Source organism: Crotalus tigris, unplaced genomic scaffold (assembly GCF_016545835.1).
Source record: "Crotalus tigris isolate CLP2741 ecotype Arizona unplaced genomic scaffold, ASM1654583v1 scf7180000018683.451868, whole genome shotgun sequence".
Taxonomy (NCBI): Eukaryota; Metazoa; Chordata; class Lepidosauria; order Squamata; family Viperidae; genus Crotalus; species Crotalus tigris.
Genome location: NW_024097144.1, coordinates 113,826 through 125,910, shown reverse-complemented (window position 1 = coordinate 125,910; position 12,085 = coordinate 113,826). Strand labels below are relative to the sequence as shown.

At 39.7% G+C, this 12,085-nt stretch overlaps 1 protein-coding gene across 2 annotated transcripts in view; it reads left to right on the top strand.

The window, feature by feature from the left end:
• Positions 1-11,295, top strand: part of ZNF804A (zinc finger protein 804A) — a 241,454-nt gene extending 230,159 nt beyond the window's left edge. For both annotated transcript variants that reach the window (XM_039355377.1, XM_039355379.1), the window contains exon 4: positions 7,046-11,295. In XM_039355377.1, coding sequence (XP_039211311.1) covers positions 7,046-10,286 — 3,241 coding nt within the window. In that variant the 3' untranslated portion in view covers positions 10,287-11,295. The remainder of the gene's footprint in view (positions 1-7,045) is intronic.
• Positions 11,296-12,085: the final 790 nt, after the last annotated feature.

Below are 12,085 nucleotides of genomic sequence, written 5' to 3'. Positions count from 1 at the left end.
AAGCAGTATTGCCTAGGTGCAGTAAATGTTGAGGCAGCATCTAGTGGAAGGGGTTTCTTTGGTGTACTAGAAAAATGCAGTAGCTATTCATGCTGGCAGAGACATCCAGGCATGGGGCTTTTTTTCCTAAGGGGGAGCAATACATATTCCATTCCTTTTGTATGTGTACATTATATAAATTTTATCCACATGATACCATGGAGCTCGTGCTGCAATGGCATACAGCGTCTTCTACCATTTTGAGGCAACTCCCCAATCCCACAGATGCCTCTTCTCTTTAGGACAGAAAAGACCACCATGGGGTTTGGGGGGGGGAGCCATTTTGCCCAAGCCTTCAGAGAAGTACAGAATTCTAGAATTTGCCTACAGGTTGCAGTTGGGCCAACAGTTTTAATTAACATAACTCTTGTTTCTTTCACATTCTCCATCTCTGGATCTCCACTGAAGCTAAAGTAATACCTTTTAATTGATTACATTCTTTCTTCTACCCATGGCTTTAAATTGTGATAAATGATCTATTTTCCTCCAAGTCAGACAACTGTGAAAGAATGTATCAGAAATGTTTACATAGTCAGAGCCTAAGTAACTAGAACGGGTGACCTTCAAATCCTTCTTTTAACCTAATACACCAAAAATATTTAGCTTTATAGAGTTCTGCTGAGCAGTTTAAAACCGAGAATTTTGTTTTAGTTGTGTTGCAGCCTGGCTTTTATATTATTCCTTTTTCTCTTGCTTCTCAAGCCTTTGTAACCTTTAAATAACTCACAGCTAGAGGGCCATATCCAACTCCCCATGCTGTGCTAATGATTGTGTTATACTTAATGGTACATTTATTAATGGGGATACTTCAGAGAGGGTGAAGGACAGTGGATCAACCTATGTGTGTACATATCTGAAATTGCAAGCTGAATCCCCGGGATACAGTATACATTGAGACGCTGCTATAAATGTTTTAGAACTGCAGTTAAAGAGACCTACACGCTACATCAGAGAAAATGCAAGCCTGGCTGGTAGAGGGTAGCTGTGGTTCTTAAAGCAGCTGTTCCAAATGACTGCAGGAGGTTCTGTGCTCATATTCTCACAACAATTTTGGCATCTAGTAGGATGTGTTTAAAGGTCATTTTAAAATTGCTACCACACCAGGCATTCCAAAAGAGTAGTTAAAAACACCAGAGATGGGGGCTGCTAATTCAGCTGTGTTCGCTTCCTGGGAAATCGTCATCAACAGCAAGACTCCTTCTAAAAGGGCTTAAAGAGCCCCTGCCACCTGAGAGAGAGCCATAGAACAGTGTTTCCCAAACTTGACAATTTTAAGGCATGTGGACTTCAACTCCCAGAATTCCACAGCCAGCAACGCCTTAAAATTGTCAAGTTTGGGAAACACTGTCATAGAATCATAAAGTGAGAAGGAGCCATTTACCCCCATCAAACCCAACTCCCTGCTAGGAACAAAAATCCAAATTAAACATTCATGAATATATGCAGTGAAAGAGGCCCCACAACTTCTCTGGGTAATTGGTTCTACTGCTGAATTCTCTTACAGTCAAAGAGTCGCTTCCCCTTCCTAATAAGTTAAAGTTTGACTTCCTGCAACTTAAGTCAATTATTCCTCATCCTGCGTTTCAGAATGAATAGGTCTTGACCTTCTGTGAAACATCCTTGCCGATATTTTAAGAACACTGTCATATCCTCTCTTACATGTCTCAAAGCTCAACACTGCCTTTTCCTTCAAGTCATTCTTTGTTTACATTCCACTTGCTCTATCCATCCTAGTGGGATCGCTATATTCAGCTTATCTGAATCTTTATTAAAGTGTCCCGAAAAGGATCAGAACTTGCTGTCGTAATGAGGTCTGACCCATATAGAATAAAGTGAAGCTCTTGCTTCCCATGATTTGGAAATTATGTTGAGGCAGCCCAAAATTACATTTGCCTTTGGGGCAGCCACATCAAATGGTGAGCAACTAAAATACCAAGAACCTTTTCACACCTGTTCTGCATCATATATTTGCCCAGTTGATATTTTCCATAAGTAAAGAGCTTTGCAGTTGTCTTAATTACGTTTCTCTAACCTATTGTGATCCATTAAAATTTTCTGAATTAGCAGATCTCTATCTGCTATTTTAGCTTTCTAATTCAGTTCTGAACCTTCTGAAAATCTAATAAGTATTTCTTTCACCTCTTTCTCAAACACATTAATGAAATGGCAGAAGAGCACTGGGTTGAGGACCAAGCAATCTCAGTCCTCCTTTTAATAAATCCCATCCTTCATTTGCTCTGTGCTAATTATGAGAATTGTATCTCTAGATCTCAATTATTAAATTATATTTCTTTCCTGGAATTGTTGATGTTTAATTATGTTCTTCATTTTTTTAAAAAAATTGAATATCATATATAGAAATGCTCATGAATAGCGTTCTTCCATATGTTTATGTCATTTTCTTCAAGAGGGTATAAGTCCCGATCCAGTTCATATTGAAGGCACCATTCAAGCCGCTTCTAGGTTGAACGTGTTAGCTGATGACAGATTAACAGAACAACAGAATAATAGAGTTGCTGTGGAGGTCTTCTAGTCCAACCCCCCTACTCAAGCAGAAGATCTTATACCATTCCAGACAAGTGGCTGTCCAGTCCCTTCTTAAAAATCTCCGGTGATGGAGCACCATCATCATCACATCATCATTGCCCAGAGGACACTTGTGGGGGCTCATTTGATGCCTCATCAAAGAGCTGAAGTTTTCATCAGAGTTTTCTTCTCCCCCCATGCTCTGAGGAACTCATCCTCAAGAATCTCACATTCTGCAACCAAACATTATTACTACTCCTTGTGAAATACAATAATTTCATGACATTAGTTTACCATCCCAAAATGCTGATCATGATCCTGAAAACCCCATCCTTCCCATAGACATCATTTTGACAGGCAGTCAACCATTTTCTATATTCTTCTTTCCTTATCCAGTCCTCTTTTCACAGATTGAAAGGTTGAACGAGAATACCATCTGAGCTCATAAGTTGTGCAGCTTCCATCCCCTAGTTTTGAAGCTGCCTCTAATTGGTCTTGGCAGTATCATTTCAGATCCAGAAGTGAAATTTAAGACAAATCCTATCTTTTTCTAACCCAAAAAGCCTATGGAAAATGCTCAATTGTTATTCTGTCCTTGTAGCTTGCAGATACTGTAATTGGCTAGTACTGTAATTTGCCCAGATATAAGGGATGGAGCTAGTAGTTAAATGTAGACTGGAATCACAATGCATGTTCCATAAAAGATGGGTACATTAGACCAAATGAACGATTCAACAACTAAATGGGTGCTCAGTTTTCCAGGAAACAGAATTTTTGCATGGAAAGAAATGTGACCTAACAAATTAATGAGACTGAGTGGAATACCTGAATATTTTTCAGCACACTCTTCTGTGTGGTAAAAGTTTTATTAGATCCATGTTATATTTCTTTCTTTTTAAAACTGTAATTCTCTTTACCACAATAAATATTAATACATATTATTTATGTCAAAATCCCTCAAGCCAGTTAACAGCAGGGGTTCTTTGTGAGGAATGTAGAGTGCAACTAGAAGTAACATAAAATGTCAAGCAGTTGCACACATTGATCTATGTTCCAGAAACTTTGATAATATTTAATGCAGGGATAATCTTAAAAATTCTAAGAGGGAGAAAACAAGTTAGATAATAGTTCATATATGAAGGTTTTATCTAACAGAAATTCTGATGTTGATCAGGGTTTTAAGGTGAGACATCAGTGGACAATTACCAAAATCCATAGCTCAAGAAGGCTGTAAGTGGGATCGTCTTAACTATTAGTACTCCTCAATCTGACTAGTCATAAGAGTCATAAGGGGGGGGGGAGAAAGCAAGATAAAATCCATTCACTCTCATTCAGTGTCCTTTTCTACAATTTATTGGAGCTTAGGTTATGTGGAGTATAGTTCCCAGAATTATTTGTTATCTTAATATATTTGCAGAAAATAGGGAATGCTGGCTAAGTGTAGGCAGTTACATATATTGATCTCAGGGGAAACAGATAAGACAGTAGAAGAAATAGAATAGAGTAGAAATGAGGAATAGGTGATTCCAATGAGAGAAGGGGTAGCCATTGGGGACATCTTGCTCAAGAATCTTCAGACTCTGGAAATTACCGTACTTCTGGGCAAAGAAATATTCCCACATGTATTTTTACCACTTCTTATACCATCACAACAAAAGGCTTAGAAATTATGATAAAAGTGGAGAGAATTTCAATAAATATGGGGCTGAGATGGAATTCTTACAGGTAACATATGGTAATTTTACAGTTACATTCATACCACCTTCTGTCATTTCCAAGAGAAAATGTCATCAGGGAATTCCTCCTGTTGGGCTTTTATGGGGCAATGCTCCTGTTATTGGAATGGGGAATACATGCCCTTGAAAAATCATTGGTGGAACTTTTTCCCTTGGAGAAATTGTCCACTTAGCCAGCATTACCTTCAGAACCACAGCAAGTGAACAAGAAGTAAAATAGAAACAGGGGCATCTTACAAAGCAGCTGGTGTGCCTGCGGAACTGATTAGTTGCCTTCACTGAGAATTGTTTAGCTAATGGAATGAAGTGGTATGTTTAAACTTGAGTGGATGTGTTGTGTGTTGCTTGCTTGCCAAGCGTATGGTCAGAGGATGAGGGGCTTACCCTTGCAGCTGATTTACTCATCATATGGTCTGAGGTTGATTGGATCATTAGAAATGCAGACATCATATTGGGTTGTGATTGGCATGCAGAATGCATGGTGACTTACTTGCCTGCCTGGTATGAATGTTATCAAATTCTGTCTAGTTAAGCTGTTAAATGGTGTTTGTAAGGACAGAGTGTGGCACCAAGATGCTAGATTCTGCTGACATAATCTATGTTGGCACCAATAATATTGGAAAATGAAGTTAGCCAGCCCAGGAAGACAAATTCACATTGAGGCCCAGGACTACCAGGAATAAATCTGAAAAAAAAGTGCTAACACTAATACTACCTATGGTGCATTTGCATCTGTTCGGTTCTGGTAACCACACTTGGAAAAAATGTAACAGAATTGTGGAAAATGGACAAAAGAGCAACCAAAATGAAGAGGGAACTCAAATACATTTTGTATAAGAAAAGACTAATGTGTTTGGGACTCCTTCATTTGGAAAAAACAGTGATAGACAAGAGAAATCATTAATATGGATTGAATCATGCAAATACATTTCTAAAAATGAATTAGAAAAAAAACCTTTTCTCTAAACACTAGAGACAGGAGCCATTCCAATGAAGGAGACTGAAAACAGATAAAAGAAAACACTTCTTCTTAGAACACATAATTTGTGGAAATCGTTTCAACCTGACATTTAAAAGAGGAGTGGATAAATTCATGGAGGATAGATTCCTAGTGAATTATTAGTCTTGAAATCTCAGTGTTATTTAAGGGCGAAAGGGACCTCGCTTCCAAATATCAGTGCAGGGGGGACAATGATGGTAGAAGGGTAGGATTCCATCTCCTACTTGAAAGCAGCATCAAATAAGCCTCTTTGAGAAACAAAATTCTGAATAAATGGGTTTGGCCTGTCACAGCAGGACTGCTCTTATCTTCTTATCCACTTTTCTGTCCCCAGCTTCTCGGCCCACAAATGTTGAAAAGCAATTTGTGCTCTGCTGTATGAAGAATTAACACTGCTGGTGACAGAAGTTATAAATTACTAGCAACTACTCTGTAAAAGCCAAAGGAAAGTTTGAATACAACACTTTAGAAATAAAAAAAAAATGTCAATACAGCTAGTCCTCCATTTATCACCACAATTGAAGCTGGAATTTCCATCGCTAACCGATGCAGTCATCAATGTGATGTCACTTAGCAACAGCAACCCCTGCACTCACCATCACTATTATTAAGCTAATTCCATAGGTCATTAGCTGAGGACCCATCCCAAGTCAAGCCATTCCAGGCTTGGTCCCTCCCAGCCTCAAGCTAAGAGAAGGGAAGGGATTGTCTCTGACTCCACCCACCCACTATCTTCCCTCCCCATCTGTTGCTCTTTTGACCACCTGAACCTTTCTTTGCAGAGTGGCAAGCAGGCGCAGAACTGCACAGGTCTGGGGCTTCTTGCCATGCTGTGGCTCATGTGTTTCTTGGCATGCCAAACTCTGGAGTTGCAAAGAAAGTTCCAAGTTACAGCATAGTAAAAAGCCTCCCCCCCCCAGCCCAGCCAGGTTGTACAAAGTCACCATGCTCTGGGAAGTCCCCACTACACAGCACAATAGCAACCCCAACAGCATGAAGCAAAGCTGCAGCATCCCAGGAAGACCAAATAGCATGGTGCAAAGCCACAGCATCCAAGAAGGCTCTAACAGCATGGTACAAACAGCAGCCCAACTGCCCTCACTGCCCTGCGCCCCAACTCCTGCCACTTCACATTCTATCCCTCCATCTTATGGCTCCTGCTGTTGTCCTTGTTGCTCCTGCCCTGGTCCTTCATGAGGCAGTTCTGGTCCTATGAAGAAACTTCCCCAGGTTTCATGAGGAAGCCATCATGTACAACCTTGGGAAGAAAGCCTCATGCAATGCACAGTTGTCCCATAAAAGGACAGGCTGGGTAAGCTTAGTTATCGGCAGGAGTTAATAGTCTATAGTCTATAGTCAACCAGGGCAGCAAGGATGACAGTGCAGGGGACTGAAAAGGCATAGGTGAGGGGATTCATGTCCTTGTGGTCCTAACTTCAAGTAGGCTGCCAACCGCCCAAATTTTGGTCATGTGACTGTAGGGTTGCTGTGATGACTATACCTTTGGCAGCCAGTCTTGTTTCTTTATTCAGCCCTGCCATATTTTCAGACTGTCACTGAAGAAATGATTGTAAATCAAGGATTATCTGTATACAGCATGTCTAGTTTTGCCTCTAAAATTGTTAATTTTTTTTTAAAAAAAATAAGAAAACATTATTGCTGCATTGTTAGTTGAACATTTCTCATGCATTTGAATTCAGTATGATTTGTACTGATAGAAAGATTTTGTTCTGTTTTGTTTCAGTGCTCCAGGAAGTGGTCCTATGTTCAGATCCACCACAGTTATGGTCCGAGATAATTTTAACAACATTCCTCAATGCGGTCTCATTGACTCTGTCAAAAAGGAACAAGATTTCAACTTTGCCCTGTTGCACAGTTCGAAAGCTACTAGCGATGTTGCATCTGTTGTGCCACTGATTCCTGAAACGCCAACTAACAGTGGACCAGACATTAAGCTTGGAGATCAAGTCCAGGGACTCCATGGACATAAAGTAGGGTTTTCTTTTGCATTTCCCAAAAAAGCATCCATCAAACTAGAATCATCAGCTGCTGCTTTCTATGAATATAACGATGAAACATCAACTGAACATGGAGTTAGTCGAAGAAGCCGGTTTGTTCCTGGGCCTGGGAATCTTCCAGTCTCATCAACAGAAGAAATAGCCTTGTCTTTTGAAGAGAAACCTATTTCCATTGCTCCACTGATGGAGAAACATGAAGTTGACAATGCAGAGTCAATCCCAGCACAAGATTCAAATGGACCACCCACTGAAGGAAATGGGATACAGCCATCCCCAGAACTGAGGCACCCTGTTTCTCATTTAAAGGGGCATGGGTTTGTTGATTCAGACAGCTGTGGCACGGAGGTAGATTCTGCAGCATTACCTGATGAAATGCTAACCAAGGGACCTTTGGGGAGCCAAACCCTTCCTGTGGAATGCAGTGGTAATGAACCCATGGGAAACAAAAGTGTAGTCCTACCTGTGAATGAAGAACATTTATCACAGCACAATCCCCAAGAAGAAAATGATCCAAACATTAGCAATGATTCAGTTACTTCTGAAGTCGAAATTAAAGAATGCATACCTGATGGACCAATTCCAGCTAATTCTGAAGAGGAAATTAGAACTCTGCCTAATAAACAAATTCCATCAAAAAGTCTTTGTGAGCCATTTGTTCCCGTACTTAACAAACATGGATACACCGTCCTTCAGTGGCCATGTGAAATGTTACTTTACACAAACACAGAGCCATCTATTTCATACAGTTGTAATCCTTTATGTTTTGACTTCCGGTCATCAAAATCAAGTGAGTCCCTGGAGAAAAATAAACAGCAATCAAATATTCCCAATTCAACCCAGAAGATTGAAGCTAGCCAGGATTTGGACTGCAACCATCCAAATGAATCTCTTTCAAAGAATACTGATTGTGCAGCTGCAGCACCGATTTCTTCAACAGAGAGCTGTAATCTTGAAAAAAAACAAGATGAATTATCCTTAGATCCTTCACAGTCAACTGGGAAAAATGAAACACATCAAAACATTCTCAAGTCTGCCGATGAACAAGAAAACAAAGGCTGGAACAAAAGGACACATGAAAAAAGATGTTATAGGAATAGGAAAAGGAAAAGGAGGAGAAAGCAATGCTATCATCATTATGAGGAAATGACTGAGTTCACTGCTAAAATTTCTCCAGTAACTGAACAGCGGTTTACTGAAATTGATAAACATCAGAAACTTCATAGTACCTTGGAACAAGGCGTAAATGAAAGTCAGTTAGGAGATTCAGTTTTGGAACAATTAGAGGAAGCAGACAAAATTCCTGAGAAGGAGGACAATGATTATCCCGGTACTATATCTATAATTACGCATGTCCATAGGAATCAAGGTCCTCAGACCATTTGTAATACAAATGACAATAGGAATTGTTGCATTAATTCTAATCATTTATGGACAAAGAGCAAACCAATCTCTCAGAGACAATCAAACAAAGCAGGATCTAATTCTGGAAAATGCAATTCAGTTTATTCTAGACCACTTTGTAATTGGACTGCCACAAGACAATGCAGTAGCACAGACCATAAACATCTAAGCCATTATCCAGATAAAAAATACACAAGTCAGTCACAACCTACAAAAAGAGCCTACAATTCTGTCATTGATGAACCAGAAAGATCCCACAGAAAGCGAAGATATCCTACCCACTCTTATTCTTCAGATGAAAGTTCAGCGGCACAAACATGTTTTTCAGAAGAGAATTTCAGGCAGCTAGACAAATTAGTAGTATCTTGTAAGCCAAAACGGAAACGAAGGAGAAAAAGAATAAGGATTCATGATATATTTATAGAGAGGAGACCAGGGAAGAATATCAGTGTTAGATCTTCAACAGAAGTTGTGAAGTTTGAGGATTCTCCCAATAAACTAACTGAAGAAAATCCAGAGCAAATGAGTTCCCATTCCAGTGCAGATTATGCAAAAAGCATAGAAAACAAAATGCAGCCAGTCGGAAGTCAAACAGATTCCCCATCTGAACATCTAGTTTCATCAGAAAATATCCAAGACTCAAACTGTCCCATCTCGGAGCATACTCCCTGTCTGAAAGAACCCACATATTCTGTTTCTCCTGTTATTGAACATAGCATTTCGACACCAGGGAAATCCAAGGATGTGCTGGAAGGACAAAAACAAAAAAATGAGAATGCCCCTGAAATCCAGGCTTCCCTTAAAATGTCCACCTTTGAAAGAAATCCAAACCAATCTCCCCCTAAAGGCTTTCTGTGTCCTGATGAGGTTGCTGAGACTCCACCACAGGAGAAGCGAAACCCATCGGCCAATGAGTGGCTGAGGTACGGCCCGGATATATTGAACAGTATGCCTCCTATGCACCTGAAGGAAACCCACATGAACAGCCATGCTTTCTTAACCACAGAACAGATCCTCACTCCATTCGCCTTCCCTGAACATGCTCTGCTCTTGCCCAATGAAAACCATGACAAATTCAAGGATCTGCAGCTGGAGGCCTACCATCAGATCATCCAGCAAAACATGTTGGCGAGTAAGATGAAACTGACTTTTCCTCCAGCTGCACTCCAACCTTCCGGTGCTCCTCTCCCGCCCCTCCCCTTGCAGCAACAGCCTCTCTGTTCTACCTCTGTCACCATGATCCACCACACTGTTCTTCAGCAGCATGCGGCGGCAGCCGCAGCTGCCGCAGCTGCCACTGCAACTACGTTTAAGGTCCTTCAGCCTCACCAGCAATTTCTTTCCCAGGTCCCAGCTCTTTCACGAGTCCCTTTACCTCATTTATCACTTGGGCCGAGGCTATGCCCTACGGGCCACACAGCCATAGTTGGGCCCCCCCAGTTGCCGGTCATCCCGGCATCGATTCTCCACTCAAGCCATTTGGCTTTTCCTCCTTTGCCACACACTCTTTTCCCCTCCCTTCTGTCCCCGCACCCTGCTGTCATTCCATTGCAGCCCCTCTTTTAGGACCCGCTGAACAGTTTAAATGAAAAAGCAACACTTACACTGAAGGAACACCAACGGCATTGATCAAAGAGGAGGAGAAATCCCTCTACAGTAGCCTAAAATTAAAAGGTTACTAAAGCCTCTGGACTGGGAATTTATTTGCTATTGGATTAACAATGCAAATATTCATGTAAAGTGCAGATTCATAATAAACTTAAAGCACTGAATAGTCTTTATATAGATATAGATATATATGTATGTATGTATGAAGATCATGATTTAAAATATGTTAACATGTATATAAACTATATTTATAGTACTGTAAGTTATGTTGTAAAGTATGCACCTTGTTTTTTTAAATATATTTGTGTATTTGCACCTAAGTAATGTTTAGACAAAGCCAATGCACTATGTTTTGTACAACATTCCTTATAAACATATAGTGAGAAACTTTCTCCTGCAATAATCTTCATTTGTTATGAATCTAAATTTGTTGTTGTTTTTAAAAAAGCATTTACTTTTAGCCTTATATATACCTTTTTCTACCATTTAAACAGAAGTTTCCTCTAGATTTGGATAATCAAACTTCCAAGCGTACTGTGATTTATTATTAAGGCCAGGAAGTAAAAATCCTTAAGGGAAGCAATCTTACTGAGCGGAAGACAAAGGGTAATTGATCTGATTGTATTAGCAGCTTGATGTTGCGGACTGAGACAATATTGCCCAATTTGTGGGATGCCCGAGTGGCTAATTTTATCTAAAAAATATAGAGAAAAGCAGGAAAGCAGAAGAGAGGGAGATGCCTTATTTTGGTTAATGATCAACATATGGGTACACAGAATTATTCCAATATTCAGCTCTAGTCAACTTGCTACTCCTCTTTGTAACTTTTCTTCTGCATGGCTTTTTAAAAATATGCAAAGCCAGAGTGAGAAATCAAGGAATCCAATGTAGCCTTCCCATTATTTAGCCTGCCCACCTCAAGCAGCCTGTCACAACCAAGGTACAATTCCATTTTCTTCATACTCATGCTCAGTGCTTTTTTTGTAAACAAACAAACAAAAAAAGGTGCTGGAACTCACACACGTCATACAACCCGCCTTGCCTACCCTACAAGGTTTACCTTTGTAGTTGAAAAAAAAAACCTTTCCATTTTTAGTGTATCTAAAAGACTAGGATTTCAAGGTAAGTTAATACTATTAATGTTATCATGCACTGTGTGGCTTTAAATTACAAGAAGGCATTTTATTAATCTTTTGGGACATTTACCACTGGCATACCCTTTCAGTTGAATGAGTGGAAATGTCAGCTTTCTATGTGGAATGAAATTGGCCCAATAAAACAAAATTTGGTTGCTTGTAAAAGACTGAATTATTTTTAAGAAGTTGTCAAACAAGGTGGAAAAAATTACATTTGGAGTTTAATATAGATATGGACTTAAATTAAATTAAATTAAAGTTGAAACTTTGTCAGTGAACAGATTACTTTTAATTTACCTTTAAGTTAAACCCAATTTAATAAATAGATCTGATTAAACCTCATACTGTAGGCCTACCTTTACATCTGACCAATACATAATTAATATATATTAGTAATAATACCTCCAAATCACAAGACATTGGCTTTATTCTTATTTTTCCCCTCAGCAGTTTGAATATAAAGTATAAAAGACTAAAAAGAGATTTTTGTAGACATCCCAGCCTTTGAACTACCCAAGGAACTGAAACAGCACAGTTTCACTGTCAGGCAAGCTTCCATGCCAGCCACCTTTCTTTTCTCTCACTTCACCTCTTTTTAACCTCTCACACACCCCACCTTCT